Here is a 14,146-nt window from a genome sequence, read left to right as displayed (position 1 = left end):
CATGCATATCCAAGTTGTATAAACGTTTTGAGTGTATCTAAATGGAAGTGCACAACGATTATTTTTTTCTGGGAGGAGGGTAGTACAGAGTTCCTCCTCCATTGAGAATACAGTTGCGGTGACCAGCATTTGGGCCCTTGACTTGGTGCTTGCCATCAGAATACAACAGCTGCTGAGCCACCATGGTCACCACAGTTGGTATTAAAGCTGTTTACAAGCACATAATCGTGGTGCTTCAGAATGCAAGCTCAGATATAAAAAGAATGCTGCAGTATAAAGGACAGCAAGATAAGATGGCACATGATCACAATTGCAAATGTGCTCATCAAGTATGACAGGGCTTGCATTTGCCAACATAGCACAATAATTCAACGTACAACAGGGCCACTGAACAAAGCAACGTACACTGTGTGACATGCAACACAGCACTGAAGACTTTTAAACAGTGAGCGTGCCCCAACAGTGTTGTCTAGGGCAATTGCTAAAAGCATAAACAATATAGTAGCAGACTGCCAGAGCCGTTGGCCCACCTTCATCTGGTCGCAGAACACGGCGAGGTTCTTGAGGAAAAGCTTCAGCGCCTTCTCCAGGACACGGAACTCTCGCTCAGCACGCTCAAAGGCTTCGTCTTTTTCCTTTAACAAGTTGTAAAAAGAAGGATATTAAGTAGCAGAGATAAATATGTGCATCACTGCATAAGAACTACAGTAAAACCCTGTTATAACAAAGTTGAAAGGAGAGCCGAAATTACTTGATTAGTATATCCATTATTGCCCTGTACTACAACACACGCTCAATGGGGGGCAGAAGTTTAAACATGCACACAAGACGAATTTGCTGCCAATGGAGTTGCTACACAGCCATGTGCACAATGAAATTTTAATAAAACAGCAAAATAATCTTCAGCGCGCGCAACACGCCACTTCCTAGCAGCTGGTGTGACTGCCTTTACGAGAGCTGCCTTCTGCTCCAATGAAATGGTCTTCTGCTTCCGATTTCCACTTGGCTAAATCATGTTGCCATGAAACCAACGAAACAGCAACATCACCGAAGGAAACAGCTTGCAGTCTATCGTGATCAAGCAGTACATGGCACACAACACGGCTTGCCGACTATGCAGCTGATCCCCCGCTCTCACATGGCTTCGCTGAGTGAATGAGGCCAGCGAACCTTGCCGCACCGACTTGGCTTGGCCGGCTCGTGGCCTCTGAGATATCACTCGCACTAGTGCCATCTCGGAGGCCATGCCTAGCTGCACCAGCTTGCACGGTACACCACAGTGAGGGAGAGAAGTGGGTGCACTTGTCACACAAGCAGCAGCTCACCATCACCATCACACTTCTCTTTCTCACTGTGGAAAGTCGCACAGGCTGATGCAGGTTTGATGCAGCTAGGAGTGGCCTCTGTGATTGCATCGATGCAATCTTGGAGGCGACACTCAAGCTGTGCCTGTCTGCGTGGTGCTGCAGGCTGATTTTTGGTTTTGGAGACAAATCTAGTTCGTTATATCCATTGGCAGGACAATTTTACTTCCTTAATGTGAAGCTTTGAATAATAGATCTCTACAGGAAAGTCAAAGGTAATTTCGAGAAATCCCTCATTTTGTTATATGCCATTTTGTTAAAATGTGGTTAGACTGCATGTGAAACAACCAGCTTATCAAATGCACAATAACTCATCTCATGGTATTCTACAAATATGCGGGACTGAATTTCACAGGCGACAAGAAATTGACCCAGCCTGCAAAATAAGGGCTAACTATGACAGCACGACACAGCCTCTGCTCACCACAGACGTGAGGCCAAAGGTGGATGACAGGCGGACACCAAACCTGGACGACTTCTTGAGGACCGAGTGCAGGTTCAGCTTGGCCAGCTTCCGAGACAAGGTTGACTCTGATGGGTCTTTCTTGTACTTGCATACTGAACGCAGGTGGGCAGGGAGATGAAAAAGATGACAAAAGAAACAAATTAGTTTTTAAAATTCTTAGTGAATAAGGAGGTACAAATCTACTATTTGACTAGTCAAATATACAATATGACTAGATTAACATTTTCTGGAACAGCAGACAGTGAATATGTAATATGTGCAGTACTGCAGATAATGTGCAGTACTGCAGATAATATCAGTACTGTACAATATGTGCCACTGACATACCGATGCTTATCTCTGAAACACTGCTAGCGTCATTTTGCTAAAACTGCGCATCTTGGTAGATGTATAAAATCAATGCGAGTCCATACAGTAATCGCCACTATCAAACACTGTTAAAGTAGGCAGATGTCAATGGACGAAATGCAACACGGGTGACTTACATATAAGACGTAAGAGGGCTGTAAAAGATAGGTAGACACAGTTCAGTGGGTAGTAGATAGTTTCGTAACTCAGTTATAGACATGTCAGTTAACCAAAAGTGACTCCTCCAGCAAAAATAGGCAGGACAAGAAAGAATACATGGCATATATATTTAAAGCGATATAACATGCTTAACAATGTGCAACCACACTACTATCACCTTGGCAAAATGAACATCAGCAGTGCTGGCTAAACCTGCAAGTATAGGCTGGCTTTAAGGGAGACTATCGGGAAGACAGCAATGTCGATTAGAGAGCAAACAGGGGTAGCGGACATTATAGTTGACATAAAGAGGAAAACATGGTACTGGGCAGGCCATGTAATGTGTAGTTCAGATAACCAGTAAGCTGTTAGAGTTATAGAATGGATGCCTAGAAAAGGCAAGCACAGTCGAGAAATTTGCTAATGTGAAGGATCTTTGTACTGTGACCAGATATACCTGGTGCAATAAAAAATGTTCACCGTGACATTTTCTTGATAACCTTGTTAAAGGCTGTTAGTAGCAGTTTAGCAGTGGTTAACTCAGTGATGTTCAAAGATCTCAGAAGATGTCAATGCACTTCAAGCACTTTTTTTTTTTTAAATTCAGACATCCTTCTCATTTAAAGCAATTCTATTGGTTCGAAGAGATCGAAGTCGACAGCCACATCCCAATTATCAGCTATAACTGACTTTTTTTTTGCATGCTGATATTGTTATCAGTGAGTCTGAAAGTGCACAAAGGAGGTATGGGAAGTTGGGCTACCAAGATCTTTCCTCCGCTTGAACTCGTTGATGGAGGTCGCAACATCGGACATCTTTGCCATGGCCTGTGCCAGCATTGGCTTGTCAGGGTGGTCAGCCTCTGTTGACTGTTTCCATAGCAAAGAAAAAAGAAACAAAAGCACCAGAAAGAAAACTAAGTGAAGCTGGACACTGCAAACTGCCATTTCCAAATGATGAAACCGAAAGATTGTTTTACAGCTGCCACTACAAGGGAGTGGCGCTGCAAGCTACGACTGTGCCCCATCTTCTGCTCCATGAAAGTACCGCGGAAAAAAAAAAAAGTAAAGAGCACTACTATATTAACTCTATGCCCCTCAAATTACATTCCAGGAAGATGTAACAAATTTTCCAGAATCTTTGTCTAGTCATATTTTTTTTGTATGTCGTTTTGATGCTGAAAATGTATTACTTAATTGGTTTCTGGTTAAAATTAGCCACAACCTTACTGATAATGTGGGTGATCATCACAGGACAATATGTCAGGCATCACTGGCCCCTAACTCACTTGTTTTGTAGTGATTGCTTGATTCATGGGGTTCAACATCCCTAACCAGCGATGCCTGACACATTGTCCTGTGACGATTACCCGCATTATCAGTAAGGTTGTTCGCAGCTGCACTACATAATCAGGTTAACATGCTTAGACACATAAGAACTCTTGGGCGACCATTTTTGCTGAACAATCAGTTTTAAGGTGATATTGGTGTACCATATGTTCCATGCCACCAAAAGCACGAGTTGCTACTGCAAAGAAGTCAAGAAACCAATGAGAAGCAGTAATGCAGCTTGTCTTCGATGACCAGAAGACAACATAGACACTACCTGCCACCACACCTGCCAGGAGTGCAACCCCTTACCAATGCAGCTAAATATCACCTGAACATTATGGAAATAACCTTGGCCCTGTACTCTTACATGCTCCTATTAACATCTTAAAGACCTGCAACAGCTTCCTGTCTTGCAATTGATTGATTGAGTGATTGATTGCTTGATTGATTGATTGATTGATTGATTGTTTGTTTGATCGATCAAGCAAGTGGGTAGTTAGGCAATTGAAAGAGTGATCAAGCCAGCAAATGAATGACAACAAAATGTCAGCTCCTGTAAGCGGGCTAACAGTGACATGCCTTATCCAGCTCGTTGATGAGGAGCGGGTACTTGAGTATGCGCTGCACAGGACGGATGAGTACGGACGGCAGGTCAAAGCAGTTGGTCTCGTGCTGCATGCGCTCCACGCCTGCCTGGAGGAACTGAGCTGCTCGCGCATTATCCATGTACTGCGGAAAACCAGCAAGCAGAAAGAGAAAGCAAAAATTTAAGTAATGAATTCTACATTACAGATAAAAAATTCCATACCATCCCTTTTTTTTTTTCACGCACACTACCCTCTTCTTTTATCAAGATCTCTATTGCACCAAAAAATCCTAAGGAAAGGAGCCTTTGAACCGACAACTGCTTTCGTACCTTAGTCCAAAGGCCATTGACATCATCGTGGTTGCGGCAGTAGTGGCCGTAGACCTCTTTCAGCTCGTCGGCAACGTTCACAAAACAAGTGCCTGCATAGACAAGCTGTTATGGACAAGCTGTCTGAACAACAGTTACTTCCTAGCTAACAGAAATGTGAGTCAAACACAAACCCAGAAAAGTGAAACAAACAAACACAAAATAAGGCACCAACTGTCATTGCAGGTCACTTATCTTCTGGAACTTCATTTTCCCAACCAGCCAAATCCCTACTCTGCCTGCATTCCTGCAGTTATATAAGCAGTGCTTTATTGAAAGACATTACCACATTCACAATCGAGGCAGTTAGGTTACAATTTCCTGGCTGCACAAAGTGACTTGGCGCAGAAAACGCAGGACGATTGACACAGGTGAAAAATGAATGTGTGATGTTTTGTCCAGTGTTTCCTGCGCCAAGTTACATCATGCAATCGTACGGCCATTTTGACAATTCCTGATCAATCGAACACACAGAGTAATGATGGTTATACAGCTTGCAGAAGCTTGCGAGAGAGTGTAGTATCTAACGGAAGGAAAGTACTCTACCTAGCAAACAGTACACGAGGAAGCGGATAAAGACAAGTGCTTGTCTGTCTCCACTTCCTCATATGTGTGTCCATTTAGCACCTGCTGTATTTGTCCAGGGGTGTGGCAGGTAAATCATCTGTCTAAGCCTTTTCCAAGGTGTTGCTCACCAATGAGCTGTGAGCATTCCGGTTTCACCAGCTCCTTCTCCAGGGCACTGAGCAGCTGTGATGAGACAGAAATCACCTCGTCGATGTTCCCAAACAGTGTCACAGCATCGATGTCCAAGCTTTGCATCTGTGAAGGGCAGCAGCAGCAGCAGAAAAGAAATGACACCAGGTCAAGTTGGAGTAAACCAGCCAATGAATGCAAGCAGCCGCATTGTGCCGGCACTCTTCCAGCGGCAAGGTGGCATGCATGAAAACAGGAGAACTGAGAAGCCTAGCTCAATATACAACTCGCAAAGGAAATGTACAGGGTGAGTAATGAGTACAGCTGAATGTTAGCTGTTGGAGAAAAGAAACACATGTGTAGAGCATGTTCAAATGTTTCCCTCTGGCAAGTAACAGCCGATGAAATATAGTTGGTCGCCATTGGCACTTCTCTATACTCTGCTTCATGCACAACCTGCAACCATGAAGGCTATAGAGCCCCCTTCTTTCGTCGAATAAAATTCACAACAAAAAAGTAGTGCGTCATATATGCGCCTTACTCCAGATATCTCGAAACCTAGACTGCAAAAATGCAGAAAGAAAAGACAGTACTGAAACGTTTTTTTGTACTTTTTTGAGCAGCTGTGGTAACGCCGAAAAGTGAAACCAGGGCCGGTATTTTGTAGCGATGCCTTTTCTGATGCTAATGCCTTTTCGTGCTTTTTCGCGCTTCGTCAGCGGTCAGAGCAACGGTCCGCTCACATTATCAACGGGATCAGCCGGCCGTGAACGGTGCATGATAAGACTAGCATAGAATAAAGCATAACGCATCGCTACAAAATACCGGCCCAGGCCTGAAATTTTGTCCCAATGCCTTTTGCATGATTCTACTTCACCCTCATCTACAGTTCTCGGCCAGCTGAACCCATTGATTATGCAGGCGGAGCATCGCAATGACCAGTGATGAGCGCACCACCACTTGTAAACACGCCAGCCACGCACAGCAGTGCCTGGATGCCCGGTGCTCGGAGGCAGCTGTTGTGCGTGGCTGCGTTGGCGGTGGTTCGACCACAGCCGGAGACAGAGGACTTCAGTGGCTGCGACCAACTTTGAGAAGAAGTGCGCCAACTTACAGGCTTTGCAAGTGACAGCACTGATGGATCGGATGTCGGCTTTGATAAGTACGCTCTGTACGAGCGAGATGTCCCTGTGACTGGGGAAATGACTGATGGCGATATTGCGGAAACCACAGTTAACAGTGAGGACATGGATGAACAAGAAAATGAGGGGTCGTGAGGCGTCCCAACAATAGCCGAGGCAAGGAATTTATTGCGGCTGCTTACGAACAAAATCGAGTGCAGAGGTAGTAACGAACAACTGATGAGGTGAGTCGGGCAGCTTGAGAACGCTTTTCTCGCACCAAGTGCAGTCACCAAGCAGACCAGCATTACAAGTTTCTTTTGTGGAAAATAAATGGCTTGAGAATCAACTGCGTCGACCTGAATGATTGAAACCATGTTGCACCTGTGCCAAATGTTCGGTATGTACCCACCCCCTACCGCTTTTTTCGGTTAGAACGACGCTCCGTGGGGGTTATCCTCTGTCGTAAACTCCGGAGAAACGAGCACGTTCGCGCGATTTTTAGCGTGACTCAGTTTCAAACACGGTGTCAACATGTATCTGCGCTTGCGCTTATATGTGTGAGGTTCGCCGTTGTCTATATACGACCAACATGTCGGTTGCTGAGTCGCACACAATATCGTAAAAATTATCTGCTAAAGGTACCGCTCCTGGTACATTGAGCTTTTGTGAAGCAGTCGGCGGTTACCAGCGCCATACTGGACAGGCGTCATGTTGGCTTTACGCAGTGGTTATGCATATATTTTAGTAAATTTGGCTATCTCGAAACTTCGCTTATCTCGAAATTTTTTCCAGTTTTTACTACTTCGAGTTAACGGGGCATTACTGTAATTCGATGTAACAGTAACCTCTCATACTTTCATGTTGTAAAATATGACATACAGTAGAAACCTGCTGATACGTTTCTCACGGGACCGTAAAAAAATACGTAAGAGCCGGGAAACGCAAGAGCCGGGAAATGCAAGAACCGGGAAATGCAAGAACCGGGAAACAGGAAAAATTGAAAAATGGGAGTAGTGTTGAACTGCACACAATATTATTTTAATTCTTACGTGTGAAAAAAAGTCGTAGTTTCGCCCGACAGCCAAAGTATCGATTGCGATAGCAAATTAGTAGACAACTATACAAAGTAAGAATAGTAGTTTTATCGTCCGTATAAACTTGTAAACATTCACTTATTAACTATATTAACAAGCATGGTGTCAGCGCCCACAGGCAAATATGAACACATCACGCTCGATGAGCACGGACACGCACTGTCAAACGCTGGCGTGAGGAATTTAAGCGCCGCTGCAGAAGCGAGCGAAGTCACCTTCGTGCTGTTGTCTATCACTTCAACACAAACTGAGCGCCGAGAACACACAGCACACACAAAGCTACGAGCCGCCGATGCACCTACACTGCGTAGACTCTGCCCGCAACGCAGATCCTTTTCAAGATATGTCCCGCGTGACCACGCGCCACCGCGCAGTACGCAGTTGATGCCAGAGCACAAACATAGAGAAAGGAATTGCACAACGCTGCTCGCTATCCCTCCCCCCTCACCGGTGCCTTGAGCGCAATGGAAGGCGCGCTTCCTCCCTTCTTTTCTTTCTTTCGCGAGCGAGATTTCGACGTGGTCGTCGGCTCCCCTCGCACGCTTTCACTCGCACATACAGCATACGGGGCGCGGTGACAGCGTTATCGCCCTTGGAATTTATACAGAACATCTAGGAGCCAAAACCAATTTTAAGGCTGCAATGCGTCATAGACACCATCTTTAGATAGCAAATACGAATCTCAAGGGCCATTCTTTTGCTGGTGGAAACCGAAAATACGTCATAAGTGTCGCCCCCGGCACTTTGGGCGGCCAATGCCATCGTCAAGTAACCAAGCCAAGCGACATGAATAGTCAAAATGGCCGCTCGGGCCGGCGCGGGGTGGCAGTTCGCAATGTATGATGCGGGAACGGTCCCACAGTTGCGACATAACAGCGGGGTTACCAATACATTGGGTTCTATGGGAGCTGTGCCGGAACTGGCTGAAAACGACGTAACAACCGGGAAAACGCAGCACCCGGGAACGTAACAGTGGGGTTCTACTGTGTTTATTACATGGAAAGCATCACAAATTCGAACCTATTTACCACATAATAAGTGAAGCGAGATGTTTCTGCGACCAGTGGATTAGTGCACCACTTGTGTTTGCGACCAAAACACGGTTTGCTGTGCACTGCTATACACTGCTATGCACTGGTTCACAGACGCACTGCTATGCTGCACACCTCGTGTCCACAAGTTGTAGTAGTAATGCAGCAAATTAAAAACAACTGCACGGCAAGATCTGCGGAGTTAGCCTTCTTGAACACCCTAGTGCAGCTTCCACAGCAACGCCTACCGAGTATGAAAAGAAGTAGTACAAACCTGTGCAATGCATTAAAGGGAAGCTGAAGAGGTTTTATAGTTCGAAGATTTACAGGAGTTTGGAAGGCTGACACAGTATAATTCCACTCCTGCAGTTATTTTCTCGATTATGCGCGTAGCAGCGCCGTAATCACGGCTTAAATTTTTGCTCGAGCTACGCCCCCTTCGCGCGCTAAGCGTAGCGGCGAAAGACCAGGTGCAAGGATGACGTCAATACAGAAGTCATGTAAGTGCTCTATTCAAATCACACTCCTCGCTGATACCTAAGATGACGTCATGATCGCCTTCGCTATCAAAGCCCTTTAAACAGCCCACGGCGTCTCCCACAGATGCTGCAGCTTGTTTTTGCTAAATTAACGCAACTAGCAGTGACTTCTGGCCTGTTTGACTATGATTTTCGTATTCAGGGGGTGAAAAACTATTATCATTCGTTGAAAGCTCACTTTTTTTTTAAGTGCTTCAGCTGCCCTTTAACATAGTTTCAGCCAGTGCATGCAGCTAGAGCACCAGCAAAAGACAGCCACACTTAAACTACCTGTGAGTACCCAAGCCTTTAAAAAAACTTGCTGATCAAGTCACACAAGGGATTGTGGCAGGGTCTGAAGCCGAACAGTACGGGGGCCTTGCATAGTTTCTAACGGACTGGGTGCATCTCTAAGCTGAACGCACACCTTCATGCTCTGAGAAAGTCGCATGGCTCTAATGTTCGTGACAACACAATATATCTACTGAGGTTCATACACTTCACTGACAGAAGAGCAAGGTCTCAAGAAGCACAGTAAACACTCTTTGAGATGAGTGCAAGCAGACCTTAGAGGTTTGTCTTATCAGAAATGCACTGGTTCTATAAGAACCTGATGAAAGGTCCATGAGGTACCCAACATGGAGTCTTCTACTGCTCCCTTTGCTGCTCAAGCACATTATGTCATGATCATCGTGATATCGGCCTATTTTATGGTCAGTGCAGGATGAAGACTTCTCACAATGACCTATAATTTCGCACGCCTTGAGTCTGCCAACTCCATCCAGCTCCTCGCGAATTTCCCGATCTCATCACACATCCTAATCCATCCTCCACGTAATCTAGGCAAAGCTTTCCAGCACACATTTAAAGAATGTGTCTCTCTCTCTCTCTCTCTTACATCCTCGATTGCAGTTCCCTTGCCATGGAGCCCATTCTGTTGCTCTATGCAGCTTGTCATCATCATCATCAGCAGCAGCAGCAGCAGCAGCAGCAGGAGCAGCCTATATACAGGGTGTCCCAACTATCATGCAGCAAGATTTTAAATTATGCAAATGCCACGTAGCTGGACAGAACCAAGGTAATGATGTTTGCCGTTGCTTGAAGATACTCAGATTATTTTTGCATTCCGCACCAACATTATCTTGCTTGGTAACAGCATTGGTAACAACATTACCTTGCTTCTGTCCAGCTACGTGGCATTTGAATAATTTTCAATCTTGCTACATGATAGTTGGGACACCCTGTATATATGTTCCCTGCAGGATGAAGGCCTCTCCCAGCGATCTCTAATTACCCCTGTCTGTAGTGCAGCTTGTACCAGACTACCTTATTGAGACAAAAGCTTAGGACCAAAAAGATGGAAGCACAACCAACACACCCTGCTCCGAGAGACGTCGTTGAGGTAGACGTCGCAGCACACCTGCAGCGCCTTGATGTAGTCGCGCTCCGTCTGGAGCAGCTCCGTCAGCACACACTGCCGATGGTCCCTCAGTTTGCGCCTGCACCGAGGTTGAGAAGTGAAGAACGCAACATACTTTGTGAACTTTGCAACAAGACAGGATTCTTACACCTGCTCCTCACTCAAGCAAGAAAAATTGGGACAACTAAAGTTCTAGGGAGATCATTACAGATTTTAACGGTTCAAGGTACAGTAAACACTATTCCAATTCTACCCTTCCAGAAAATCTAATAATTTGGACTCATTCTCTGGCCCAAGCAGGCACCAGGTGTATGCTTATATTATTTGCATCAAACCGTTGTTAATTCATATGTATTTGGCTGCACGCTGATTAATTAGGACAATGCTCAGATTGCGGAGCACTGCAGATGTGCAGTGCAAAAGAGCAAAAGTGGCGCTACTCCAACCGAAACGAAGCAGCGTAGTCCATATTGCCATAGTTATCAGCAAAAACTATGAGAACGACAGGAACAAATGCTTCATGCCCATTTGTGCCTATTAGCCTTTATTCTAGCACTTATCATTCCACATAAAACCGTGTTGGTTGCGCGCCTTCAGAACTGTGTAGTCGCCATCCATGATCGTGTCAACAGCGACCACGGTTTCGTCTGCAGCGGTTGCAGCAAACAGTAGTTTCGTTTTGACTGAATGTGTGCATTCAGAACTGCATGGTCACCATGCATGATCGCATTGATGGCATCCGCGGTTTCAATCACAGCTACTGCGGCAAACAGTAGTTTAATTTTACCTCTGTGCGCATTGGCTGTGTGTGTTCAGAACTGCATAGTCACCATCTGAGATCACGTCGTTGGCGACCACGATTTAATCCGCGGCAGTTGCAGCAAGCAGTAGTTTCGTTTTCACTCAGTGCAATGCGTACACAATAACCCATTAATGCCAGAGCGATTCTAACACAGTCCGCGGGCTACCCGCCAACTGAATTGTAATGCAAGGACAATCTGTTGCCGACCAGCTAAATGGTGAAAAAATAACCAGAATGTGCACAGTAGTGAAAAGCACGTCTACTAGGATGAAGATGCAGGTCTCGCGCTGCGGCCAAACGGGCCGCACTGCGAAGGAAGTTGCAAGGCCCTCACCGCTGAAAGCGCTGATCAGTCATGAGATGACGATAATGGCGTCTTCTGCGCTGATATTGCGTGAAATCGAAGCAAGGGTTACGGATTTATTTTGTAAATAAAAGCATAATGGTGTAGTAATAATTTATTTACTGTTTTCTTGATACCCTCACTAATTAGACATTCAGTTAATTCGGAGATATCTTTGGTCCCATGAAATCCAAATTGACAAGGTTTTACTGTAGTGCCTTGAATTCAGGCCTCAAACCGTGATATGATCACGGTGTAAGGCTTGAATTTCTCAAATTTGCGAGAAATCATGAAGTATACCATGTTTTAATTCGAAAAATTCAACATCACACACCAAATGGTGCACAGTTTCTCCAGCATAGGTTTTTCCCACATCAGGTGAAGTAGAACCTGCTATTGTATGGCTAGTCAGCAGGGCATTCAACAAAATCACATCACTCACCGCTTTTCCTCATCCTTGGCTACTGAGTCATTTGCTGTTCCACCTCGGCTTGTAGAGGCCATCTGTGGCATTACTTCATTGACCTGGTCCTGTGTTGTAGCTTCCGGTCCAGACGATGCATCTGTGTGTTGTAAAGGTGGAAGCAAGCACATGCTCCTCAATTGCCGTGCACCAACAAAAAATTGGCAGTTTTACCCAAAGTGGGAAGCACTGACTGAGATGGCAAGGTTTAGCATTATGCTTGAGCTTCTTGATTGGTGTTCTAACGGTACGTGGGTCCGACTAACGCGCACACAACATACCCGGATGCACGAAAATTTCTGGAGTGTTTGGTTTTAGTTCACCATATTGGCACATCAGTGCATAACAAAATGTAAATAAACGTGAGGATAGCGGGAAAAAAGCAGCGTTTTAGCAGCTTGACTAACTAGCTTAGGTAAAACCATTACACGTACGCTAAAGTGGGACATTCATATTGAACATTGTGGGGGTCTTCCCCAATCCGTAGCGCGTATAATCGCAGCTACGTAGGGTTCGGGCGAATAAGGCAACAAGCGAGTCAACTCAACAACGTTTATTGCTGCGGGCAATAAAACATACTTGCAGAGGGAAGTCCGCTCTGTATAATAAGTAATAAAATAGGCTTGCCTCATCGCGTGTGATAGTCACGCAAACGAAGAGGCCCGGGGGTCTCTCGGTCGCGCTCTTTTATACCTTTTTACCTTTTCGCGAGGGGAATATCGTCCTCGCCCGTCGGATACTTTCCTTCTTCCCGCGCGGGCACGCGCATCGCAAGAGGCGAGCGAGAACCGGGAGAGGGCAAAGTGCATCTCTCCCGTATCCGCCCGGCTCCCACTGCGTGTGCTGCGCGCGCATGAGAAGATGTCCGCCCGGCTCCCGCCGAGTGCGGTATGTGCGCAACCGACGGCGAGCGGCAGTGGGAGAAGGTGGTGGCGTATGCTCCCCACAACATATATGCGTGAAAGCATTCAGAAGACTCGGGTTCTTGCGAAGGAAGGTGGCTGCGGCACCTTCTCTTGTCAAGCTAACAGCCTACAAAAGATTAGTGCGACCTATCCTCAAGTACAGTAGTATAGTTTGGAGCCCTCATCAGGTATACCTTGCAGATAGGTTGGAAAGTATCCAAAATAAAGCCCTACGGTTCATTTATTTTAAGTATTCTCGCCACGATAGCGCGAGTGCTCTCCGGAATGTAGCTGGAATACCTACACTTGCTTGTCAACAATGTGTGGCTACAATTAAGTTCCTTTTCATGCTTTATCACGACTGTGTTAACATAGATAAAAACCAGCACTTGAAACCGCTCCCTATCGCCATTCCAGTAGAAACTGCCATGATAAGCACATGAGGCCATACCCCCCCCCCCCCCCGTCATACGCTGCAACATATTCCAAATTCTCTTTTTTTTTCCGAGGTCTATAGAGATATTGAACGCGTTGCCACAGGATATTGTCAAAACGGACTCTGTTGACAACTTTGTGGCTAAAATTGAATCCTACTTCGGCACACAATAAGTATAGCGATATGTACTGATTTACTTGTATGCTTAGCAGGCGCTTCTATGTTGTCACAATTTGGCGTGCATTTCTTAACGAGGCATAATGGCTCGTTTATTGTAAAGTTGTTGTTGATGCAAATATGTGTACCACATCTACTTATGCGTGTAATTTATGTCCCACTTCCTGTAACGGCCTGTGCAAGGCTGACAGTATTTTTCAAAAAAAATAAATAAAAAATCACAGCAGATGCGCAATCACTCGAGCACACAAATACAAATCAAACTGTTTAAATTGGTGAATTTATTATCAGCAATTTGGCTTCTGAAATATTTGGTAAATTCAGTGAAGGACTTATGTTCAATGCCAAGCTGTGCACAGTTACCTGCAGCAAAAGGCCACTGCCTATACAAGATACCCCTGGCTCGATGGGACTGATTAATGCAAAACGATACGAAAAGCAGATGAAAAGAATGGTGGCAACTGCAATGCATGTAGAGAATAAAAGGTGGAGTGAATTTGATATAAGATTCAAT

The 14,146-nt window shown here is 45.4% G+C and overlaps 1 protein-coding gene across 1 annotated transcript in view; it reads right to left on the bottom strand.

Annotated features, from left to right (window-relative positions):
• Nucleotides 1-14,146, bottom strand: part of LOC119433580 (dynamin-binding protein-like) — a 58,879-nt gene that overhangs the window by 15,634 nt on the left and 29,099 nt on the right. The window contains exons 8-15 of the mRNA XM_037700830.2: nt 12,094-12,214; nt 10,465-10,585; nt 5,319-5,445; nt 4,585-4,676; nt 4,248-4,397; nt 3,101-3,206; nt 1,789-1,922; nt 531-635 (exon numbers count right to left, since the gene is read on the bottom strand). Of these exons, the coding sequence (XP_037556758.1) occupies nt 531-635; nt 1,789-1,922; nt 3,101-3,206; nt 4,248-4,397; nt 4,585-4,676; nt 5,319-5,445; nt 10,465-10,585; nt 12,094-12,214 (956 nt within the window). The remainder of the gene's footprint in view (nt 1-530; nt 636-1,788; nt 1,923-3,100; nt 3,207-4,247; nt 4,398-4,584; nt 4,677-5,318; nt 5,446-10,464; nt 10,586-12,093; nt 12,215-14,146) is intronic.

The sequence above is a fragment of the Dermacentor silvarum genome, chromosome 11 (assembly GCF_013339745.2).
Source record: "Dermacentor silvarum isolate Dsil-2018 chromosome 11, BIME_Dsil_1.4, whole genome shotgun sequence".
NCBI lineage: Eukaryota > Metazoa > Arthropoda > Arachnida > Ixodida > Ixodidae > Dermacentor > Dermacentor silvarum.
Note: the sequence above shows the minus strand (reverse complement) of the source record. Positions and strands in the feature narration are given on the sequence as shown.